Source organism: Labrus bergylta, chromosome 7 (genome assembly GCF_963930695.1).
Source record: "Labrus bergylta chromosome 7, fLabBer1.1, whole genome shotgun sequence".
Classification (NCBI taxonomy): Eukaryota; Metazoa; Chordata; class Actinopteri; order Labriformes; family Labridae; genus Labrus; species Labrus bergylta.
The window spans coordinates 30,136,429-30,161,162 of NC_089201.1; the positions used below are offsets into that span (position 1 = coordinate 30,136,429).

Below are 24,734 nucleotides of genomic sequence, written 5' to 3' on the forward strand. Positions count from 1 at the left end.
TACAGTTCAAATGTATTTAATTTTTACTGGGCTAGTATAACAAATTAATACAAAGTACAACTCCATAGACATCATAGATTGTCAAAAAAAAGTCAAGTACAAAACGCTTGAGGTAAAACATTATTTGAAAAAGATCGAGTGAAAAAGCCCTTAATAAAATCTTAATTCATTTAAAGGTTAAAGCTCACTTTACACTATCTAGCTGTCCTAAAAAAAACAACAATGCACTTTTATGTACAAGGTAGTGGTGGTGCAAAATACAGTGTGTGAGACGACATTCATCCAAAATGGTCATGTCTTAGTCGAATGTAAACAATTAACATTAGAATTCTCCTCAAACTCCGGCTGTATCCAGATAATGCAAAAAAGCAAATGCTGTCACACTAATGTTTGCTGCAAGATTTTAAATTAGACCCATGATTGCCGCTGGCAAAGAAAACAAAATACAAGTCCACATGTTCAGAATATGTCGTACAAAAGTGAGAGCAAAACCCCGTTACTGTGTTGCTCATGAGAGGCAACGAAGCGCAAACAGAAAATACAAATCAGATGTAAAGTTTCAAATTCATACGCGTAAAACAATTCCGTGTCAAATATGTAAAGTTTGTTTTATTTTCCATAAAAATGTTATTTATAACATCCATATCCTCAATAGAGGTGAGACACCGATGCTCTGTGAAAACCTCATAACTCCTATTGTGGTTGATCCGGCTTGATTTTAACGTTAGGTTAAGGATTATTTAATCTGCAAGAATTTATTTAGCTATTTCATATTTGAAATAATAAATTTGCGATACAATTTTAAGCAGATTTTCAGTCGGTCCAATTTAGTCGATGGTCAATAATATGCCTTTACCATAAAGTGAATTGTAATCCTTTATGGTAAAAGCAGAATTATTGACCATTGACTAAATTGGACCGACTGAAAATCTGCTTAAAATTGTATCACAAATTTATTATTTCAAATATGAAATAGCTGAATAAGTTCTTTTAACAGATGGGTTATGTAGTTTCAAGTATATTACTTAAACAGGAGTAAAAAGTGTAACACTATTTCTGTCACCAATTTCTATTTGACACAAAAATCACTGTTGTGTTTTCAGTAGTTTCTGAAGCAGAAAGGAATCAGGATCTGGCTACAGGCCAGATACTTATGGGTTGAAATGTCTACTGATTTTGGTCTTTTTTTTATGGGATTTCTCTGTCAATAAAAAAGTGGAATATCTGAAGACTTATCCCGTAGGAACCTCATGTTGCTTGTTAGGCTGACATTTTGAAAGCTCAGGTTAAAAAGCTAATGCCAGAAATAAGGTGTCCTCCAGATGAAAACCTGGTGAAACGTTGAAGTCCTTTCATAACTTGAAAAAAAAGTTGATCTGTGATTGGTTTTGTATTTTGTTGAACAAAAGGCTTGAGAGGTTTTCATTTGCTGTTGAAAGCACTTTGGAATGGATTCGTTTTGTAAAGTCATTTTTACTACAGCAAGAAACGAAGATGGTACCCCCTTTAATGAAATTAAGCTTTGTTCAATGTGTAATAATCACAGATTACCCACACACTGCGGGTGCATTCCTAAAAAGGCAAACCACAGCTACACAGTGCTCTGTCTGCTCTCGTGGCTGTACCCGAGAGCCTCCGAGGAGTGAGGAGGAAAATCAATAAATATCCCGTCGGAGTCGGAGTCTGCAGACTCCAGCACTTGTCCAATTATGGTTTCTGGGCTGGATGATTCACTGGGCGGCGTGGAGGATGCTCCCATGCTGAGATCAGTCATTGTTGTGGTAGCCTCTGTGCCATGCAGAGCTCCTGAGGAACGCAGGGGAAGGATGGACGAAGAGGAGAGAGGCAGGTTCAGGCCGCTCGATCCTGCTTGTAGGATCCCTGTGAAGAGAAAGGTCTCTGGATTATCATGGATCATTACAATACCACTTTTGTATTTTGTTATAATAACCTCCATCTGACAGTTTAATCTGTGCCATACCATTGAAGTGAGAGGCCACACACAGCCGGTTGGAGGAGGGGCCAGACAGTTCAGATCCCGAGGCCAGTTCAGCGTAGGCCAGTCCCTGCTCCTCCAGGCACGATATGATCTCACAGGCTGAGTGGCGCCTAATTCCTCCACTGCCCACCGAGCCGGCATCGGGGTCGTACTCGGCCACCGGCGTCAGCAGCAGAGGGATGTTATAGCTCTTCGATCGTACCACGGGGTTCTTCGACGGTTGATCTGCAGACTTTGGCCATCCCCACGGCAAACACTTCTCTGAAGACGACAGGAAAAGGTTACATGTTTCTTTAAAAACACACTATTATAACTCTGATTTTTTACATTTATTTGCCCCACACTGTCTCACCCAAGACACAGCAGTTGGCCTCAGCACCGTCTTCAGAGTAAAGCCCATGAGTGCCCAGGTAAGGCGAGACCACCTTCTGAACCAAAGACTCGAGCCTCAGGTACTCCTCGTTCACACCGCGGGACTCGTGGACACCCTGAAGAGAGAGAGTGATTTACAGGCTGATGCATTGTTTTTCATTGGTACAGAAGAAATCAAGACCAGAACTAAAATAATCAAGGACAAATTTGATGAATAGAAAAATAATCAAAATAATATATATATATTTTTCAATCAATTTCTTCTGACAGTTTTCAGGTGGTCTTTTTCTGTGTAATATCAATTGAATAACTAGGGGATAATTAAAAAGAAGAAATTACAATCACTGCTATTTTATACTATTTTATGCCTTTTTAATGCAAATTTCAAATATTTAATGCCATTTACTTTTTTAATTAATTTTATTTTGTGTTATTTTATTATGTGATGCTCTTTTTATGTCTTGTTCTGCTGTAAAGCACTTTGAGCTGCAATACTTTTATGAAAGGTGCTATACAAATAAAGTTTATTATTATTATTATTGTTATTATTATTATCAAAAGAAGAAAATAACAGGGAATAAAATGAAGTCACATAAAATGTCACTTTGGAATCTGAAACACTTCCAACACTTCCTTTTCCATTAAAAATAAAAACAAACAATTATGTTGATTCAGTTTTTCTAATTGCATCAAACTCTTGTTTCCTGAGCTCACAGTAGTTTGTCTTTGTTAATAAGGTGCTTTGTAAACTTGTTATTTTAAAAGAACATTATATAAAGTATATTATTAACATCAAGAACCTTTGACTTAATGTAATTATCTTTTTTTTCTTCGTGCCTTTTCTTTGGATTTTTCTTTATATTTTCTTTTAATTCATGTTGTATGTATTCTTGCATGTTTATAAAATTATATTTTAAAATGTACCAGGATGAAGAAAATATTTGATGAAATATGACATCTTGTAATGTAGTAAAACAGCCTGCAATAAAGTATTTAAAAAGAAAAAGAATCTTTGACTTGCAATTGAAAAATAGTCCATGAAGAAGATAAAAAGAGAGGACACTTGATAATAGAAAACTGTTTGCTTTACTGACTACAAATTCAAATGTTTTATTTATAATCTGAGCTTTTTGTGACATTAAGTCTCGTGTCTATAAAGTGTTTTCACCACCTCTGATAAACGTCTAACAGCAGTCACAAACTTCCCTGTGTAAAAGTCTAAAACATGATTTAGAGAGGAGAAGAAAGAAGAAGTGACAACTGATGAAGGAAACTGTAGTGGCTATTTGTCCAAAAACAAAAAAAAATCTAAATAAACTAATATCAAACATATTCAAATGACCACTGATGCACCATGGGAGATGTGATGTACGCAGTCAAAAGAAATCCAACGTCCATGCAAGAGATCTGCGGTTTTTGGTTCAAAAGAAAGCAAACAAAAGAACAAAGAAAATCGTGGCTCCTGCTGCCTCTCATAGGCCGACCCAGGTGCATGCTGGTCCTCCACCTGCCTCTTACTTAAATAACCTCTGGTGCCCACAGTGTTACCCAAATACCTAACAAAAATACTAATGCAAAACTAAATTTACTAAACAAATAACAAAAGAAAACATTACCCAAAATCTTTTCTAAATAAAGAAAACATGTAGAATAATTAAATAAACAACAACACCCAAATATTAGTAAACTAAATACCAAAACTAATTCTAACAACAATGAAATCGCTCCAACAGAAACAATGTGTTGAGTTGCCTACCTGTAGAATAAGCAGCATCTGTGTAACAGAGGGGGGTATGCGGGCTCGAGCTCGAGACAGAGCGTCCTCTAACTTCACACTCAGGACGATGGTGTTCCTGAAGTGAAGCAGAGCGAGCTGTCTGACAGACGGCTCCTTACCCTGAAGTCATCAATCAGGGACACAGAGCGGAAATGAGATTTAGCAACCATCCTTCAATGAATGTTTGTTTACAAAGCAGGCCACTCTGAGGGGTAGTTCTGTACCTGGACTGGATGGAAGATGGCCTGCAGCATGGAGAGGACGTCGCAGAAGAAGAAGTCCCAGGTCTCTGCCAGAGAGTCCAGCAACTTCTGACCTGCATCAATCACACAGTAACAAACAAAACTCATTAAAGCTTCATTCACTGACACACAGACCAGATAAAGGAAAATAAGGTATGGTAAATTATATTATATTATGGTATGGTGTATTATAGAACAGTATCGTTTACGATTGTATACGATGGTATTGTATTGTGTCATTAAAGTCTTTAAATGTGATTTTTCACACTTAAATGTAGAAATCAAGTATCTCCTCTGAAAATAACTCTGTGAGTCATGACTGTCTACAATGGGTGTAACACCCGAGTCCCACTGTCTGTGATGTTTTCAGAGTTTTCAGAGTCCTATCTTCACTTTGTTTACATCGCCTGGACGGCCGGCTGACTCCTCCCCTCGTGTATAAAAGTTGTTTAATTGAGGGACTAGAGAAAAGAAGAATAACATACTGTACTCACTGCTTAACTGTGTTTCTAGATCACGCTCATTTCAGGTAAATTTACATGCAGTGTGAAGATACCAGCATAATAAAGATCGCTAGCATTAGCATGCTAACACAACAATGCAGCGCGAGTTGTTTTGGTTTCATGCTGGTGCTCAAGGGCGACATCTGCTGGATCAAAAAATCACATATAAAGTCTTTAAGGTTGATCAAATCAGTCATACCTTCGTAGAATCTTATTTTGTCCCGGAGGATGACCATGCCCTTTGTCAGCAACTGGTTCTGAGAATTATCAAAAGAGAAGAGCAACTAATTGTTATCAAGTAAAACAACAAGAACAACAACACTGTGACCCATAGTAAGAGGTCACTCTGACATACTCTGATCCCAGCTCTAGGAAAATCTGTACCTGAAGGTATTCTGTGAAGAAGGACCCGACCTCAGTCTTCAGCAGATGCCTGAAGAAAAAAGAAAAGGTGCGTTCAGGTCTCAGAAACAGTGCCAGTAATATTAATGTTGACAGTTTCCAACCAATGTTAGTTGTTTCCTCCTTTCTGTTTGGATATGAGTTCACAGCCTCATTGTTAAACCCATATACAATGTGAATCTGTAGTTTCATTAAATACAACCAAAACATATACAGTATGTTAATCTACTAAGCACCATGTGTTCCTGCATTATGAGTCACACTGGCCGTTTCTGAAAAGCCACAGTTCAGTAGGCAGTGCGTACTTTTCAGAAGGGAGTTTCAGTATACTGAACATTTCAGTATGGATACTAACTTCCTGGTTTCATGCAGTATGGCTCTGATGCATCCTTTCAGGAAATGAATTGTATTTTAACACCCACAATGCAGTGCGAAATTAAAGGTAAATCGTCACTTCGTGTCTGCCTCCAAATCAAAACAAACGAGCGTTGATTAATTTAATCAATTTTTAATCTAGAGTTAAAGTCCCGACTGAAACCACTACTTTAAATTAACAACAGAAAATATAATAAATGTCTGCATTATTATAAAACCTTTCTCCCTCTACTTAAAGGCTTTATATGTGATTTTTTGATCCAGCAGATGTCGCCCTTGAGCACCAGCATGAAACCAAAACAACTTGCGCTGCATTGTTGTGTTAGCATGCTAATGCTAGTGATCTTTATTATGCTGGTATCTTCACACTGCATGTAAATTTACCTGAAATGAGCGTGATCTAGAAACACAGTTAAGCAGTGAGTACAGTATGTTATTCTTCTTTTCTCTAGTCCCTCAATTAAACAACTTTTATACACGAGGGGAGGAGTCAGCCGGCCGTCCTGGCGATGTAAACAAAGTGAAGATAGGACTCTGAAAACTCTGAAAACATCACAGACAGTGGGACTCGGGTGTTACACCCATTGTAGACAGTCATGACTCACAGAGTTATTTTCAGAGGAGATACTTGATTTATATTATATTTAAGTGTGAAACATCACATAGAAAGACTTTAAAATAATGATTTCACTATTTAAATGCGTCTTTACTGGTTTATTTTATATTCTGTATATTTCTGTCTTTCATTTGATCTTTTCTTTATGTACTGTATGTTATTTAGTTATTTAATCTGTCTTTTACTTGATTTACATTGTGATATTGTTTTGTTTACCTGACTGTATGAACATTATTCTTGAATAAAGATAAACAAAAAAAGAAACAGGTGAATGCGGCCGGTTCGGGAAACCCAAATGATGCCACTTCCCTACTGAATGAATCAAACGAAGTAGGAACAAATATCTGCCTACTGAATAGTAGGTACTGTCTACTGACAGATTGAGTAGGTACTTGGCAATTCGGATGCAGCCAGTTTCTTGAGAATAACTGACGATGTGTGTGTCAGCCTCCTCACGGCTTCTCTGAACATGGAAATTCATTTACTGGGCGGTAATGGCGGCTGGTGTGATAGAAGTGATGGGTCTGGTTTGAGCAGATAATGAGATATCTGAAAGGACCACATGACTCCCCGGGCCCACAGTCGTACATCTCACACACAAACAAACTAATTCACAAGAAAAATGTTCAGTCAGCAAACACAGGACAGACAGTAATTATGCTAATTATAGCTCAAAATGACAGCAACAGACTGAAAACAAGCTTTTTCTCTCTCTGCTGTTTGACTGTTTGTAGCTGTTTCTAAAACCTACCGGACACCTTCATTGAGTGCGTAGAGTTCATTATCTGCCAAACCTTTCTTCTGGAAGACAGCTATGACAGCATTGTGGATGCTGTGGCAAAAAAAACATCACAAACTCATCTGCTGTTTTTGATCATGTGTATTTAAGCCGCTGCGTTTGAATCTGGATTGTGTTGTGTGTACCTGTTCCAGGTGGCGTTGGCTCCCGCCCTCTTCTGCTTCTCCCCTCTGTCTTCCGGTGAACTTTTCTCACTTTTCCCCAGCTCGCTGAGGCTGGGAGAGCTCATCAACTTCAGCCGGTGCAGGGTCCTCATGAGGAAGAAACAGGAAGTATGCACTTAGTACCGGACAGGAGAGATAAAGAAGGTCAGGCTGTGACACAGAGATGAAACATGAGGAAGTAGCCGGAGGGACGAGGAGAACAGAAGCAGTGCGAGTCTAAAAGAGATGTACGCACAATGGCAACACAAAGAGCAGCAGAGGATGAGAGAAGTAGGACAGACTGATGCATACAGAGAGAGGGGGCAGGCTGTTAAGAGCAGGAAAGGTGGAGCCAAGGCGAGAGGTGGCCCAGGTCTCGAAAACAGGAGAAAACAATCGCACATGGACTGATGAGAGCAGATTCTTCCTTCCCACTCTGCCTCCACTTCAGGACAATACCGCCATTGATGCAAACAATTATCTATGCAGAGCACAGATGCCACAGAACTGCAGAATGAGCAGATTAAAGTAGTCGGCTCTTTGTTGTGCTTCTAACTGTACGGAGAGGAGGTGGAATAGGAAGTCCTCCAGCTTGTTGACAACAACAGGGATAGGAAACAGAGAAACAATACGGGACAGTGAAGAATGTTTCCTGCTCTCCACACAGCTGGTGGAGGACAAACAAAAGTAAAAAAAAAAAAAAAAAAGGATCTCAATGATTATGATATTTGAGTCCTCAAATTTCGAGTTTATTGTCTTTTATCACAACTTAACCTTCAGGCAACAAATTTACTACTCTCTTAAGTCACTAAGGACAAAAATGTCCACTTACAAAAAACTTCTATAAAAATAGAACAGATTGATATTTCTTTCTACTTTTTTCTACATACATCTCTTAAACAACTTCAGCCCTGCTCAAAACTACCAAACATTCAATATTTTTTAGGAATTTAACTCTTTAAATGCCAGTTTGATTACATGATTCTGGCATTTAAAGGGTTAAATCCCTGATAATTATTCAATATTTGACAGTTTTGAGCAGGGCTGAAGTTGTTTAAGAGATTTATGCAAAAAAAAGTAGAAAAAAATATCAATCTGTTCTATTTTTAAAGCAGTTTTTGTAAATTGGACATTTTCGCCCTCCAATGTCCAAACAGGGAACTACATTTTAAATCTGATGCTACACAGAAATGCATCAAATTCAATATTTTGGATAATCTTTGACATATCCAAGACTGATTTTTAAAAAAATCCCCCAGCCACCAAATATATGTTATATGGAAAATAACTAATTTTTGTGGTTTATTTTCATAAACAACAACAGTGACATCAAGTAATCAAACTGGCATTTAAAGGGTTAAATTCCTATAAATGATTGAATGTTTGGTAGTTTTGAGCAGGGCTGGAGTTGTTTAAGAGATTTATGCAGAAAAAAATATCAATCTGTTCTATTTTTATATCAGTTTTTTGGAAGTGGACATTTTCGTCCAAAGTGACTTAAGAGGGTAGTAAACATGTTTCTCAGTGTTCTATTGATTTATTAAAAAAACTAAAATGTGCATTCCAAAATGTGTCAAGAGAGAGTCTTTCTTACAAGAATGGTGCCATATGCACTAACACAGACAAAATGATGGCCAGATGAAGAAGTAAAATCTGACCAAATGGACAAAAATGTCCATAGTGATGCATGAGGGTTAAATACTTTAAAGTCTGGGGAGGGGGGGGGACAGGTCTTCTGCTTACTCTTCTGACATTGTTTTCAAACATTTGTAAGCTTTGGATTTCCATTAAAATGTAACAAAAAACTTGAATTTGAACCATGTCTGATTGCACAGCACGAGTTGAAAAGCCAGACCAAACACTGTTAGAAAAATGATTGTTAGGGAGTTACAGAACAGTTGTGTCACTTGAAGAAAATAAAAGCATATTTACTTTCTCTCTGAGTGTTAGATGAGAAGATTTGACCACTCCTAATACACTTCAATAAGTTACAGACAGCAGTTTACTACACGAGCTGAGGATGAAATATTAAACAGCCAACATGGCTCTTTACAAGGGAATAATAATTGGATCATGTGCTGGACTATTTATATTGACTTTTGGATGTTATTCCCCCTAGTAAAGAAATGTCTTCAAGCAAAGACCTAACGCCCATAAAACCAAAAGATGTGGCATTTATACTCAAACCTTTGCAAGTGTAGTGATTATCTTGTGTCTTCCTTTTCAATCTTATGTTCTTAAACTTACTTATTCCTTAACCACTCTAGAGTGACGACATGACAATGTTTTATGCATTCAGTCCGTTTGGTACACATGTTCAACATGTCTATTATTTTTAGTTATTGAAGAAAAGTTGTGGAATGTTTGTGAAGTGTGAAAAGAATAATACAGTATATAATATGAATTTGTAAAATGTATTGTCACAATATAAACTGCGGACCCCAGGAAGAATAGCTTCTCGCTATGCTAAAGCTAATGGGGATCCAAAATAAACAAATAACAATACACCTCACTGCCTGTCTCTATTTTTATTCATCAATATTCCCAAGATAAACATAAATATATTATCTGCTATACTCTAGCAAATCATATAGTCCAAACAATAATAAACAAACGTATTACTGGAAAATGAACTTTAAAGGCGTAATATGTGATTTTTCACACTTAAATGTAATATAAATCAAGTATTGTTGTTGTCCTAGGGACAACAGATGGAAACTAGCACTTCTGCTATAATCTGGCATTTTTACAGCTGTAATTGTTACAGCTGTTCATTAATATGCACGGTCCCTAACAAATAAATAAATAAATAAATAATAAAATAATAAATAAAATAAAAATATCCTCTGAAAATAACTCTGTGAGTCATGACTGTCTACAATGGGTGTAACACCCGAGTCCCACTGTCTGTCATGTTTTCAGAGTTTTCAGAGTCCTATCTTCACTTTGTTTACATCGCCTGGACGGCCGGCTGACTCCTCCCCTCGTGTATAAAAGTTGTTTAATTGAGGGACTAGAGAAAAGAAGAATAACATACTGTACTCACTGCTTAACTGTGTTTCTAGATCACGCTCATTTCAGGTAAATTTACATGCAGTGTGAAGATACCAGCATAATAAAGATCGCTAACATTAGCATGCTAACACAACAATGCAGCGATATATAAAGCCTTTAAAGCAAGAATGACACAAAACAAAACTGTAATATGTTTGTGTATGTTTTAATGGAAGGTAATTTGTACAAAGACATCTTTTGGCCAGTCTGCTTTCTCTGCAAAGGGGGCAACACTTTGGAGCTCTCTGCCCACTGGCATAAAATTAGAGAGCAACAGAAACGCTTTTAACAGAGGACTCAAACAATGGCTAAAATCAAAACAACCGTGCTAACATGAACAGCTTCTGACTGGTTTATTGTTTGATCATGTTGCCTTTGCTTTATCAGACCTTTTACTACCTTAAAAACCCACGTGCACATTGAGATCCTCGGGCAGAGGTCTCCTGGTGGTTCCAAATGCAAAATTAAAAACAAAAAGGGGATAGAACATTTCCCATGAGGACTCCAAGACTCTGGAACGACCTGCAGGAGATCAGGTCGGCAGAATCAGTCATCTCTTTTTAAGTCCCTTCTTAAGACACACTTTTTCTGGCAAGCCTTTCCTGATTTTTGTTGATTTTAAATTGTTACTATTTTCACTTTTTAGAATTCCTTTAAAGGCTTTAAATGCAACATGAAACCAAAACAACTTGCGCTGCATTGTTGTGTTAGCATGCTAATGCTAGCGATCTTTATTATGCTGGTATCTTCACACTGCATGTAAATTTACCTGAAATGAGCGTGATCTAGAAACACAGTTAAGCAGTGAGTACAGTATGTTATTCTTCTTTTCTCTAGTCCCTCAATTAAACAACTTTTATACACGAGGGGAGGAGTCAGCCGGCCGTCCGGGCGATGTAAACAAAGTGAAGATAGGACTCTGAAAACTCTGAAAACATCACAGACAGTGGGACTCGGGTGTTACACCCATTGTAGACAGTCATGACTCACAGAGTTATTTTCAGAGGATATAATTGATTTCTACATTTAAGTGTGAAAAATCACATAGAAAGACTTATAAATAATTGTATGTATTTTACAGTTCTTTTAAAAGGGATTTTATATTTTAAAGTAATTTTTATTCATTAATCTTGCCTTGTTTATTATTCTATGACATGCCTGTTTTTATGTTTGCTGTCCTTGTAAAGCAAGATTATTATATTATTATTATTTGTCTATTTATTCATTCTCTCCTTATTGATTTCCTGTTTTATCGCTTTTCTTCCCATCTTAAATGTTTTCCTTTCAAAAGCCTCATGTGCACAGGTGTTGAGAACTAGCATGCTTGCTAATACACTTAAATAATGTGTCTGTGATACCAAATAAAGTCTTTTATTATAATAATGTGAGTGATCTTTTGATGAAGCTGTAACCCTTGTTTACAATGTTTATGCTAAGCTAACATGTTTCTAGTGGTAGCTTCATATTTACTGTAAGAATATGAGAGTGTAGTCATTCTGATCTAAACTATTGTTCTTAATACCATAGATATGTGTTTGCATCTCTGTTCATGCTCTTCTCTTACTTGCCTGCAAACATACAGAGGATATGCATTCAGCTAATGTTGTCCATTGTTTACAGCCCGGTGTCAGTTTGTTGGAATACAATGCCACCGCTAAGACACGTGGCTTTTTAAAATACTCGCTACAACTCAGGACCATATGACTGATTTTTGACTTTTAATGAATTCTTACCTTCAAAAATATATTTCAAAAAATTAGAAATTATGATTTGAAAACCCACACAGTCCAGAAACTCTGCTAATAGCAAATATAAAGCAAGTATACAAACTGATGACATATAAACACGTAAGGAAATTAGTGAATAAAACATCCCACCAGGAGTCATTACTGTTTGGGCAACAGTAACAGCTAATTGAAAACCTCTGGGAGGAGAGCTGGTGGGATTTTTTATGAACCCTCATTAATGTTTCATGCATTTTCCAGGATGCTTATATGTTGTGAAATTTGAATCCCGAGGGAAGTGAGCCTTTACCTCCTGATTGGATGCTCGCTGGCGGTGTCCATGTCTGGGCTCGGGGGAGGTGCCGAGAAGGTGCTGAAATTGAGGGACAGGGGGCGGGAGGAGGGTCTCGAGGAGGGCCGGGAGCCATGCCTCCGCCGGAGTCCATCAAGCATCTGAAAACATAATGAGGATGGGGGAGTATAGAGGAATGGTTTATGAGGATTTGACTGGAGGTAGAAAGATCATCGAAGGCACAAAAACAAAGGTGATTACACAGATAGCAAACATAAAGGTGAGGCATCAGTGAAGAACAGCTCAAGCTGCTGCTGTGAGACTTATAGCACTACAGTACTTCACCCCACACCTCACAGACTAAATGGACAGCTGACCACCTCACAGTGCAATACAAGTGTGCAATATTAACCTTAAAAACAAAACAGTTTAATTATATAATGTGAAAAATATGTGTGCAATAACCTCAGGTGCAATAAGAGATGTAGAAAGTAGAGACAAGAAAACATATTTATATTTTCATCTCATTGTACATGTTCCCCTTCGTTATTTTGTATTATATCTTTGCTTTAATACAGTGTATAACTTCTGTACAGTTTATTTTTTTGTACTTTTCTACTCTTTTTTTCTTATAATGCTATTCTATTTTATACATAATTTTAACTTTTTTGTAGATGCTGACTCAGGGAGAAACGCACAGAAATTCCAATGTACCTGTACTGTCCTGTACCTGTGCAAATGGCAATAAACATCTGTTCTAAAGACTTGTGTGCTATGAAGACGAAATGACTGAAATAAATATTAAACAGACAAATTTAGATCAAATCAGCACTAAAAGGAAAACAAGTCAAACATGTGCAACCTCCTTATAAGAGTGTAAAAAAATGTGTTTCCTCCTCCTGTCAATGACTGTTATTTCAACACAATGTGCACACAGTGTTTTGCAATCAAGTGTGAACCATCAGACACCAAATGGGGAAATGCGTGTGTGAACATGTACAGTGTGAGTGTTCTTCCAGTAAAAAGCCACGCAGGGAGTCATGGTGGAGTGTTTCATTACAGTGTTGTAGTGGGTTTGGGTGTCTCCTTCCCATAGAAACATACTGTACATAGTAAAGCACCATCCCCTGGTCGGAGGGGAGAACAACAGTCTGGGCTGTCACTCCTCAGACAAAAGACACAACATGACCCCCCCCCCCCCCCCCCACTGCCATTGATAACATGTGTGACCGGTGTGTTTTCAGGGGGGTTGATCTGCTTCCATTACAGTCAGAAACACACACACACAGACTACAGTCTACCCGTCATGCCATGCCACGCTAGTCTGTGCACTTCTGCTTTTGTTCACCCCTCCTCCTTGTCTCTTAAGGGCGACTACAGTCGGATCGATGGAGCCACTTTCCTTTTTATTATTAGTCTTTATTGCTTATGTTGGCCTCTTGATAACCCGCAGTTAAGCCACATGTTTAATAAGATAGACAATCAAGCAGACATGCGGTCAACAGTACACGTTTGTCCTACAGGGAGGAATGTACAACCAACCAGTCGTGCGTACGTGGAGCTTTTTCTATTTTTTTCTACCTGTGTAGACGCGACAATAAGACATTGTAATCAACGTGGCTCTCTCGGAGATGCATCACGAAGTCCAGCTTTGGAGGAAAAACCTGGATCATAATGGCCCCACAAAGTTGCCGTATATGTCATGCGCCTCTGCCCGCCCACCCTGCACTCACCGTGCCGTATCCTGTGTTGCTTCTGGAGGGATGAATCGGGCATGTAGTAGGCCCTTCTTCTGTTCGGATGTGTGTGTATATGTCCGAGTTCATGAACGGCTGGCTCCACTACTGTTCCCCCGCCCGGCTGCGCACCCACACGGGCATCAGGGTGCAGGCGGCGGATGAGGGGTCCGACCTGCGGTGGTGGTGTGGTGGTGGAAGGGGACTCATTCATGAAGCATGCAGCGCTGTGTGTGCTCGCTTTGTTTTGACGAGATGCAAAGCAAAAAAACCTGAGCGCGGCCATGAGAGGAACGTGAACGCGCATTGTAGTTAAGAGCTGTATGCAAAAGAGGGGAATTACTGAGATCTAAGTTAAAGCACGAGTTATGGCCTGCACTGGGCATGCCCGGATCTATTTCTCTGTATTCATGAGGTGTTAAAATGAAGGCTATGGAACAGATTAATGTAGGCCTTTTATAAAACAAACATCCGCATATAGAGCCAGAGCTTTAACCTACTGAATTCTCTTACCAGGCTATATAGCACAGCAGTACCTTCAGGTGTGCAGTTAAAGCAGGGGTGGACAACTGGCGGCCCAAGGGCCACATGCGGCCCCCATCAACCCTTAAAGTGGCCCTCAGGTCAATTTTAACATAACAATTAATTTGGAAACATGAAGAAAACATGACAAAATCTGCCATGAAATCATGAAAACCTGAAATATGTCCATAATAATATATGATCACTGGTATATGTTGAGTTAAATTTGAGACATAATTGACTGTAATCGTTTTTGTATCCTACAATTTGGCCCCCTGGCAGTGAGAATGAAATGAATGTGGCCCCTTGCTGTGACCAAAGTTGCCCATCCCTGAGTTAAAGCATTGGTAGAAGAAAAGAAAATGTGCCACGTTGCTTTGCCCTCGTGCATGTGGCTGCAGAAACATAGTGGGATATAATAAACGCATGCCATCATCCGGCACTGACCCCAATCTATGCCGTTTAACACAGTGGGTCTCCTACCATCTGTCAGCGGGCATTTTGCAGATAATCCCCCTTTTTTCCACGAGTCGTGATTTAGCCTCAATAACTGACTCTCGTGATAAACTAAACTGGTTTTAACAGAGGCACGCTGTGCATTAGCCTCTTTATGAGAAATAGACTGGGCAATATGGTTGTGTGAATATTAGGCTATAGCCTATGTTTGCAAACCAAACATGAAATATGCCATTTAGCTTACATACATATTGTATTCTTGTGTTTTAATCAAATCAACATTTACACTGTTTCACCCAAAAAAAGATAAACAAAAGATAGCCAACTCTAACCTCCGATTCGGGACATTTTCTCTTAGACATTTTACCCAAGACTAGACTATACATTTGAAACAAAGGAAAATATTTTAAATTAAAAATGAACAATAGTCATGAAACATCAGCTGTAGCCTACCTAGGCCTACATCTTTTTTTAAATGTATTTATAAACATTAGAATGTATTTTTCGTAAACCTAAATAACAAAAACAACACTGGAAATTTACATTTAGGGAAACGAATTTACAGTCATTTAAAAGAAAGAAGAATTGGCTATATTTGTTACATAAAATCTTGATTGAATCTCCCTTGAACACAGATTTAGAGATGACTCCAGTTTGCCTCCGGCATGCAGGAACTCTGGATAAATATCCTCCTGCTGTATTCTTTTTGGTCTTTATTTTAAAGTATCCTAATTCATTTAAAAAAGCTATTTTTTTCTTCACATTAATCATTAAAATAAGTGCTCAAGAAAACAATTGGCTTATAGGAGAAGAATTTCGTTTTAATGTGTACACACATTATTTGCCTATAAGGCAAGTAAGCATTTATTATTTAGCCAATAAATTAATTAAAATGCCTCAATAGTGAGTCAATCCGCCATAGTTAGGTAAACTATCCTACAGCAAACTTCACCTTGATAAATCATTGCTTTTTTCTTAGTAAAACTACAGAATGGAGGATAAAATTTGTATTTTTTAATTTATTATTATTTAATTTGACTTTATATTCACACGATATTTTTAAAGCATTTGTTACGTAGTCCTGAATTAAACAGTTCAGAGGTAGCCAGTTTTTTATCGAGTTATTGGCTAGCTTATCATGTTGAAAAATGCAATAACAACAAATAATCGCGAAATCGCATCAACAAAACATAATCACACCAATTTACAACCATAGCATTTACGACATACCTACATCATGGTGAATAACAAAGAAAATCGTTACGTAAGAAAACACTTTCTCTATCCCGACATTTTACTTACAACTCTTTTTTCCGACGGGCCGGGAAGGCGGCATTAGACTCCTCCTCCTGTGGTCCGAGCGGGAAGTTCGGAAGTTCTTCCTGTTGAGCTAAAATGATGCAAATACTCTGTTTTCCGACTTGCTTTTTCAGCAAATAAATCACTTTTGGAGTAGTTTGTCCGGTGAGTTTTGTGTAAATATGCTCGGGCTAACTAACGCGGCTTTTAGTCATGGTTAATGTTATTGTAATTTAGGTTAATGTAACCGGTAAAACAGCTCGCTTCACCTCTGAGGCAGGTCAGTGAGTTAGAGGTTTAAACGATCATTAAAAAGAGTTTTGGTGAGTTGTGAGAGCTGAAGCAGAAGTAACCTGTGTCCATCTGTTTGTTTATGTTAATGTCTTTAGGAGAGCTCTGCAGTCATGTCCAGTAACACAGAGAGGAGCAGCTCTGCTCCGAAGGGCTTCGGACAGGTTGGTCATGACGTCACAACATGATGCAAAATCAAGTCAGCTGCACCTTCACCATGTGTTTGATTTATAACTGTACTCATAACTTACCCCTGGATTATTTCCAATGTTTGTGCTCTTAACAACTGAACTGGAATAAAGTGAAATGAAATAAATGCAGAAACCAGCTTTAAGGTTTAATATCATCTGATATCACATCTGTTTTCTATCTCTGGGAGAGTAAACAAACCTGTTTACCTGCAACAACATGTTGTCCATCATTATAAGAAAACTTCACTCTGCCTGGAATTTGACACATTCAACATTGTTACAAACTGGTTTATCATTATTATGTATTCTATTATATTTATCAATATTTTTAATTATTTGCTTTTACTGTGTGTTTGATTGAAAACTTCTGACAGCTCTTGGATTTTGGTGCACTTGGTTGCACGTAATCATAATAAGGGATTTAATCAATCAATCAATCAAACTTTATTTATATAGCACCTTTCAGACAAATTAAATTGCAGTTCAAAGTGCTTAAAAAGAGTGCAGAAAAGTTATTGACTAAAAGTAGTTTATAAAATCATTGAGAGACTAATGCACACCAATAAGAATTAAAAAATATGTATAAAAATAAATTAAAATAAAATACGACACATAAAAGCAACAAGATATTAAAATTAATACACAAGAGGAAAATATTTAAAATTGTAGTAGGATAAAAAAGACAATACAGTAATGTTAAGATTTGAATTGATATAAAGAACTATATAAAAGCCAGACTGAATAAATGAGTTTTAAGACTATGTTTAAAAATCTCAATATTCTGGTATTCAATATTAACTGCCAAGCATTTTAGGTTTGGATTTTTTATTTTATTTGTAACACAATACTTATGTAGTCCATTTTAATTTGCTGCTGAAAAACGAGAGACCATATGGGAATGTTAAAGCTGGAGGAATAACAGATGCAAAATCACCTTAAAAATCTATTGTCCGTGTTACAGCAGAAGACAGTTTGGCAGCATTTGGTTGTTACTGAAAGATCAATGATGGTTTGTTTTTCCTAACTGGCCTGTGTCTCTCAGGGTTCCTACACAGCTGAGGAGTACCAGGCGGTGCACAATGCTCTGCAGCAGAAGCTGGGGCCGGAGTACATCAGTACCAGAATGGCAGGAGGAGGACAGAAGGCAAGTCTTTGTTTGTGTCTCTGCCTTTGTTTTCTGCACCGCTGTGTGTGGAGCCGGTCGCAAGTCAACTGTTTGGAAATGTTACAATCAAAGTTTGATGTTTCTTTTAAACTGGCTTTTCATTATTATTATTAAAAGTGCACGATTGATTTCTATCACTACTTCTTTGTTTCTTTACATTTCCTTAAAGTCTTTCTATGTGATTTTTCACACTTAAATGTAGAAATCAAGTTTCTCCTCTGAAAATAACTCTGTGAGTCATGACTGTCTACAATGGGTGTAACACCCGAGTCCCACTGTCTGTGATGTTTTCAGAGTTTTCAGAGTCCTATCTTCACTTTGTTTACATCGCCGGGATGGCCGGCTGACTCCTCCCCTCGTGTATAAAAGTTGTTTAATTGAGGGACTAGAGAAAAGAAGAATAACATACTGTACTCACTGCTTAACTGTGTTTCTAGATCACGCTCATTTCAGGTAAATTTACATGCAGTGTGAAGATACCAGCATAATAAAGATCGCTAGCATTAGCATGCTAACACAACAGTGTAGCGCGAGTTGTTTTGGTTTCATGCTGGTGCTCAAGGGCGACATCTGCTGGATAAAAACATCACATATAAAGCCTTTAAAGAGGTATATTTTTCTCAAGTTGTAACAATAAGGTTCTTTTTTATCTGTTGAGTAAATTTGCCTGCTCTCCCTCCTTTATCTGCACATGTTTGAACTCCTGCAGGTGTGCTATGTTGAGGGACATCGTGTGATCAGCCTGGCTAATGAGATGTTTGGATACAACGGATGGTCTCACTCCATCTCTCAGCAGAATGTCGGTACGACTTACGGAGCTTCTCGTTAGAGTCTAACTTACTGTCACACAGTCCGACTAACACAATTATTTTATATCTGACAGACTTTGTCGACCTCATCAACGGAAAGTTCTACGTTGGAGTCAGTGCGTTTATCAAAGTGCAGCTGAAGGTTGTGTATTGTTTGTACTTTCAGCAATTACGTTGCATGATGTTGACTGAATATACTTTAAGATCTAGATTATTACATTGATTTGTGTGTGTACTCTTTGTGCAGGACGGGTCGTTTCATGAGGACGTAGGGTACGGAGTCAGTGAAGGTCTGAAGTCTAAAGCTCTGTCGCTAGAAAAAGCTAGAAAAGAAGCAGTGACCGATGGCATGAAGAGAGCACTGAAGTACTGGAAATTTCTTTTTTTATATCTAAAACAACAAAAAAAAAATACTTTGTCAAATGAAGAGAGGAACAAGTCTTGTGCTAAAATCAAATTTATTCATGTGTGTCTGTGTTAAGATGCTTCGGAAATGCCTTAGGAAACTGCATTCTGAATAAGGAGTACCTTGTAGCCATTAACAAAATCCCCAAACAGGTCAGACTCAGTGACTACATTTTGTGATTTTTTTATAATCAATGAAAAATTCTCAGGATTTAAAATCAATGTCAATTCTTTGCACAAAGCCTCCTCCTCCTCTGGACCCGGCCCGGACTAAGCGCTGTGAGGGGGAGCCTTCAGTGGAGAAGGCCCGCCTCTCCAGTCTGGTCTGTGAAGAAAAGCTTTTATCTGCGGCGGGTCCGGGCAGAATCCCACTGGAGCCCAGACGCCTGAACCAGAACTATTCAGAAGTGCGCACCCCGAACGCCGCGGGCCCCGCGGGAGACCAGGAGAGCGAGAACATCATCGCCAGGTAACAAGGTCTAGTTTCTATTTGTCCAGAAACTTCTTCATCTCTGTTTAATCCAAATGTTTTCCTTTTTCAAGACCCCTCACAGAGTCTGAGGAAGTCGTTGAGTCTGCAGGTCACTCAGACCCAAAACAGCTGAGAAAGCTTCGACAGCAGCAGCTTCAGCAAAAGTTCAGGAGAGAGATGGAGGCCAAGAGGATGCAGCAGAATCCGGATAAAACCAAGTCTGAGGACATAGAGGTTGCTATTGGAACAGGATCCAGTGAAGGTGAGAGTTTCATTTTTTTTAATTGAAGGTTTTTTTTTTAAATTTAAAACAGAAACAGGCAATGGAAAGAAAAAATACAAGGAAAAACTCTAAACATAAATTATTCAGAAGCTATTCCCAAGCCTGCCTACAAGTTCCCCCCGCCCCCACACATGTTCCCAGTTTCGTACATACATATATCCACACAAACCTATACACATTTACATATCAATCAATAATAATTCATTAATAAAAATAATAAATACAATAAAAAAATAAAAAAAAGGTGAGAGTGTGTTATATGACAAAGATCTTTAGCAGAGGTCACAGATTCAAATAAAACTCACTGGACAGTTCTTTGAAAAAAAAAAAAAAGTTTTACCAAGCAATACCTTTTTTACAGTGTTGGTTGTTTATCAGTGTGGTCTCTACCTAGAGCTGGGAATTTTCTGAGTCTGAACTGTCAATACTACTGCTAATGATGTACTGTCATACAACTCGGCACAAGAATTCCCTCAGGGATAAATACAGTTCTAACTTATCTTAAATTATTATTAGTTTCACTGCATAATAATGTTTACCTGGAGAACAGCAGGTGCCCTCTTCTATCTGCAATGACAGAAACATATCGATATAGAATGTGACATAAAGAGTGGCTCTGGTTATGGAGTCTTACAGATAATAAAACGATAACTCGTCTTGTTAAGACTTCTGTTTGAAGAGTACCTCTGATTGTAACTATGCGGTGTATACACATGTCTTTCTCCAGAGTTGATTTAAATAGTGGTCTCCATTCCTCCAGGGCATGAAGGAGCCCCTGCCTTCACTGACATCAGCTCTGTGGGACACAGGCAGCCCAGCAGCAGGGATCAGTATTTAGCAGGTACCTAAACCCTCAATGTGCTGAGGGGAGGGGAGGGGGGTGTAAGGAAACGTGCATGTCTTTATTTTGCAGCCAGCATCCCCTCAGTGTGACCTGTTTGTCTCTGTGCAGATGACCCTGAGCTCTGGGATTTCACTCTGGATGGGATTGAGGAGCTGGGCGTCCCAGCAGGCAGCCCCCCCTCCAAAGCGCTCAGGCCCAGCACGCCTGGGAATCACCAGATGCAGACACGCAGTAAGACCCCTCAGAGGGCGCCGGGCAGGCCTCCAGATGGAGCTCCATCGTACAACACGGCTCAGAACACAACTCATTATCAGTCCAGACCAGGTGAGGGTTTTTTTAAGAGTCACTGTTAACATTCTGTTGGCTGACATCTGTGATTACCGTCTACTTTTTTTCTGCTTACAGGTGAAGTGTCGAGTCCTTACAGAGAAGGACAACACATGAAGAAACGCAGACTTGAAACCTGAGGTTTAATGACGCTGTTCTACAATTTAACACAATGTATTTTTATTTTATTTTATTTGTAAATTTTATTTCATTCAAAAAAAAACAATAAAGTTAAGAAAAACAAACATAACATCTCAAATTTTGGATGAAAAGGAGCAGAAAGAAGGTACAAGTCAGCCTATTTATTTTAAATTTCTTTTGATATTTATTTGTTTATTACATTCATTTTTGAAATGTCTTGCTTTTATGCCATTTTTTTTTTTGGAGAAATGTTATCTGGTTTTGTAAAAAAAAACAAAAAACACACTAGTCCGTGTCTGTACGTGGCACACTCGATCTAAACTCCAGAATTATAACCACACATCTGATCCCTGAAGGAAGTATTTAGTATTTTAAGCCATTAAATTGATTAAAAAGTAAGAATAAATTCAGGTTGACCATAGAAAATCATTTAGTTTTTAAAAGACAAAAACAAGCAAGCTAAGTGTTTTAAATGATATTTCTTTTTATTTGTTTTTACATTTTGTACAATGTGAAAAACGTACACAAAACAGACACAGAATCACAGGAAATCAGTAAGGAGGGATCAGAAATAAAGAGTTCAACAGATACTATTAGTGTGTGTCAGTACTGTGTATTTACTGAATAATAACACGAGGACCAGAAGCTTTATTGAGCTTGTGCTGTACAGTGTCCAGTTGTGAGTTGTGGTTTTTCAGTTTGTAATTTTTAAACATCAGTGACGCCGGCATGCAGATAAGTCTGATATTGAAGTTGTGCCTGTGATAATGTTGAATGGCAGCAGAACAGAACAAACACTTTGTGATGACTCAAAAAAAGCAAAGATTAAAAAAAAAAGATTTCTAATAGTCCAATATCAAAAACACTGAAGTCAGTAACAACCCTCATCAGCATGCAAATGTTTCCCTTCTCCCCTGTCCCATAACAACTTTAAACATTGCATATTCTGCATTGCAGTAACTTATTTTTTCTCTAGAGAAGTTTAACTACTTGGCAGAAGAGTCACAATGACAGCATGGCACTCTTGTGAAGTCGAGACAATTTTCTATCCTTTTTTTTTTTTTTTTACATCTCACTCGCTGCCTGAACAAGTGCTTCTATTAAACAGTTTAATGATAAATCCACAAAACGAATGTCAGCCAAATCCATGTACGCATGAGCTGAAACTATACAGCTCGGATTATTACACAAATGTAACCGTCGTGAGTAAAAGAAAACAGTTTCCACATTCCTCAGTGTGCTCTTTGTTCAGCGTCCTGTGTGGTGTCAGATGGTTCAGCGTTACATCGCTTGAGCTGGCCGTGTGATCATTTGTGTTTACGTTGTGTACAGGTTTTTGTTTTTTTTAAGTAGGAGAAGTAGCTTTTCTTTTCTCTGCGGTACAGTCACAGATGCGGGACTAAATGAAATCTGGAACTTGTCATTAGTGAGGATGCAAGGCACTAAAGTGTTCCTCATGTTTACAGGTTTGAGTGCATGTGCGTGCAGAGTGGGTCATCACAAAGCATACACTGGTGACTGAGCGTTACATGAAAGCATATACTCACATTAACATATGTACAATTAAATAGAAAAAGAAAGAAGGGGGGGCAGGGCAGTCATAGAAGAGCTTAATTAACAGCAGGATTTACTCCCGCGTGGTAAGAAGGATGCCAATAACAACAAACCCTGCAATTGCACTTTTTATATTCCTTTAACTACATGTTGTTTAACAACCTTTTAATAATAATTACAGTGAAACAACATCAAAATCTGATGGCTGAATACAGGTCCATAAAGAACATTTGTTTTATTAAATATACGCATACAAAAAAAACAGACCACAGAGAGAACCCCAGACACCTCGGAAAGCTGGACGTCATGAGCGGCGAGATCTAACGGCGACATGAAATCACTTGACAACCTGGTCGTCTGTGTGCAGCGTCTGTGTCAAAGACGTGGACAAGTGGGAAGCTAATATTGCAATAAACCAAAACTATTCTATGTTGAATGATATGAGTGGATGTTAAACCTCACTGAGTGAAGGTGTGTCAAAAGTGGGATTTCATTCTAGCATTAAAGAAAAAGAAAAAACACCCTGCAAACACCCCTCTACCCAGACTAGCAGCATCGCCTCTCAAGTTTCATAGTATGGTGGTCAACACCAGGAAAAATGTTTTCTTTTTTTTTAATGTGGCTGATGCACTGACTTCCACATCTGACATGAAAAAAAAAACAGAAATATAATAAAGCTGTATGGATACAAAGACACCAGACTCACAGGAACATAAATATGCTGATCATGGACTCATGACCCAGTGGAGAAATATCTATGTACAATATGTTTCAATGTGTTTGGGGGATTTAAGGCCACAGTTACAAGGGACAACATTTCTACTCTTTGCCATTATTGCATTTTACTTAATAGGTAGCCACTGGGATGGTTTCATACTGCAACTCCTTCCATGACACTCCTGCCTGACTTACTGTGTCCTTCTTCTAGCTCCACTTGTCAAACTTTCACTTTTCCATCTGAGACTCCCCCCCCCACACGCTTTCTGAAACAACTTCAACCTTCGATCCAAAGTCACACACACACACACACACAGGATAAGTGTTGAGTTGTGTTTGTTTGTGGCGATTTGGTTCAACAGCCTTCAGTCCAGGCTTTGAACCAGAATCCCATCCTACCTTTCCCCCTCTCTTCAAGGGTAATGCGGACATTGCAACATCTGCTCGTCTTTGGCTGTTGGTGGTTCCGCCTTAAGGATTGGACACTAACCAACTGACTCGTCACAGCTCCGTTCCACAGCTAATGGCAGGCTAGGTGTGACACTCTTGTGCTGTGGAAGTGTATTGCACTCTTCCCTCCGATAGCCAGACAGAACTTGCTCTGCACTTGAGAGAACTTTGAACCACACAGGTCAGCTTTATCACAAAAAAACAAAAAAAAATAATAATAAAAATTGAATTTAAAATAAAAATGCACAGCCATTTAACCAGCTAATAGCTAGTGGTTCTTGTCCGTGACTGTCTGCCCTGTGTGGTCCTTCATCTCAAGCCTGGACCAGGGCTCAGACTGGGGCTATGTCGGCCTCAAGTTGGACCCTCCTGGGGCGACTGATTTCTGAGGGGCTGGTGTGGCTCCGATGTGGTAGCTTTGGTGCATGGACACCGGGGCCGTCGTGGGCGGCTGGTACTGCGTCAGTGGCTGCGGGGGGTTATGCATGCTGACTTGGCCTGTGCTTGTGGGTCCTGCCCACTGAGAGCCGCTGTAAGGGGTCGAGGTGTATCCAAAGCTCTGGGATACAGGGCCCAAAGAGCCTTTACGAGGCCCCACAGCGACAGCGGGGTTGGCCGGATTCTGGTGGTGAGAAGTGCTGCTGGTGGTGGATGTCGTGTTGGAAGGTGTGGGAAGAGTTGGGCAGAGGTACCCTGGAGCGGAGAATTTGCGGCCCATGTTTGCAGGAGGGATTATCTAAAAACAGAGAAGAGATAAAAGTGTTACTTAGTATT

The 24,734-nt window shown here is 38.8% G+C and overlaps 3 protein-coding genes across 8 annotated transcripts in view; 1 reads left to right on the forward strand and 2 right to left on the reverse strand.

The window, feature by feature from the left end:
* On the reverse strand, positions 1-14,275 carry prr5a (proline rich 5a (renal)). The gene is made up of 11 exons (XM_020655114.3): positions 14,032-14,275; positions 12,317-12,459; positions 7,211-7,336; positions 7,038-7,118; positions 5,278-5,326; positions 5,093-5,150; positions 4,373-4,464; positions 4,128-4,268; positions 2,352-2,487; positions 1,982-2,260; positions 1-1,881 (listed from the first exon to the last, which is right to left on the reverse strand). Exons 1-11 carry the CDS (start codon positions 14,122-14,124, stop codon positions 1,592-1,594), a joined length of 1,488 nt encoding a protein of 495 aa, XP_020510770.2. The 5' UTR covers positions 14,125-14,275; the 3' UTR covers positions 1-1,591.
* Positions 13,555-22,307, forward strand: rad52 (RAD52 homolog, DNA repair protein). 3 transcript variants are annotated; one of them, XM_065957369.1, is made up of 12 exons: positions 13,555-13,849; positions 16,701-16,766; positions 17,836-17,937; positions 18,668-18,761; positions 18,842-18,909; positions 19,015-19,133; positions 19,250-19,325; positions 19,415-19,641; positions 19,716-19,906; positions 20,688-20,768; positions 20,880-21,095; positions 21,177-22,307. In XM_065957369.1, the coding sequence occupies exons 2-12, from the start codon at positions 16,716-16,718 to the stop codon at positions 21,236-21,238; spliced, it is 1,287 nt and encodes a 428-aa protein (XP_065813441.1). In that variant the 5' UTR covers positions 13,555-13,849; positions 16,701-16,715; the 3' UTR covers positions 21,239-22,307. The 3 variants fall into 3 exon arrangements, with proteins under 3 accessions (XP_065813441.1, XP_029137269.2, XP_020510771.2); XM_029281436.2 differs by lacking the exon at positions 13,555-13,849 and adding an exon at positions 14,422-16,591; XM_020655115.3 differs by lacking the exon at positions 13,555-13,849 and adding an exon at positions 14,422-16,476.
* Positions 21,704-24,734, reverse strand: part of LOC109999933 (serine/threonine-protein kinase WNK1-like) — a 28,949-nt gene continuing 25,918 nt past the window's right edge. For all 4 annotated transcript variants that reach the window (XM_065957353.1, XM_029281439.2, XM_065957355.1 and 1 more), the window contains one exon: positions 21,704-24,696. In XM_065957353.1, the coding sequence (XP_065813425.1) occupies positions 24,304-24,696 (393 nt within the window). In that variant the 3' untranslated portion in view covers positions 21,704-24,303. The remainder of the gene's footprint in view (positions 24,697-24,734) is intronic.

What these genes read in the sequence shown, in the direction of transcription:
- prr5a (XM_020655114.3), bottom strand. Translation starts at nt 14,124, where the DNA reads ATGAACTCGGACATATACACACACATCCGAACAGAAGAAGGGCCTACT. An exon ending in GCAACACAGGATACGGCACG is followed by an intron (nt 12,460 to 14,031) that starts GTGAGTGCAGGG and finishes TTATGTTTTCAG; the next exon opens with ATGCTTGATGGACTCCGGCG. An exon ending in CAAAATAAGATTCTACGAAG is followed by an intron (nt 4,465 to 5,092) that starts GTATGACTGATT and finishes TGATTGATGCAG; the next exon opens with GTCAGAAGTTGCTGGACTCT.
- rad52 (XM_065957369.1), top strand. Translation starts at nt 16,716, where the DNA reads ATGTCCAGTAACACAGAGAGGAGCAGCTCTGCTCCGAAGGGCTTCGGA. An exon ending in TTAACAAAATCCCCAAACAG is followed by an intron (nt 19,326 to 19,414) that starts GTCAGACTCAGT and finishes CTTTGCACAAAG; the next exon opens with CCTCCTCCTCCTCTGGACCC. An exon ending in TGGAACAGGATCCAGTGAAG is followed by an intron (nt 19,907 to 20,687) that starts GTGAGAGTTTCA and finishes CCATTCCTCCAG; the next exon opens with GGCATGAAGGAGCCCCTGCC.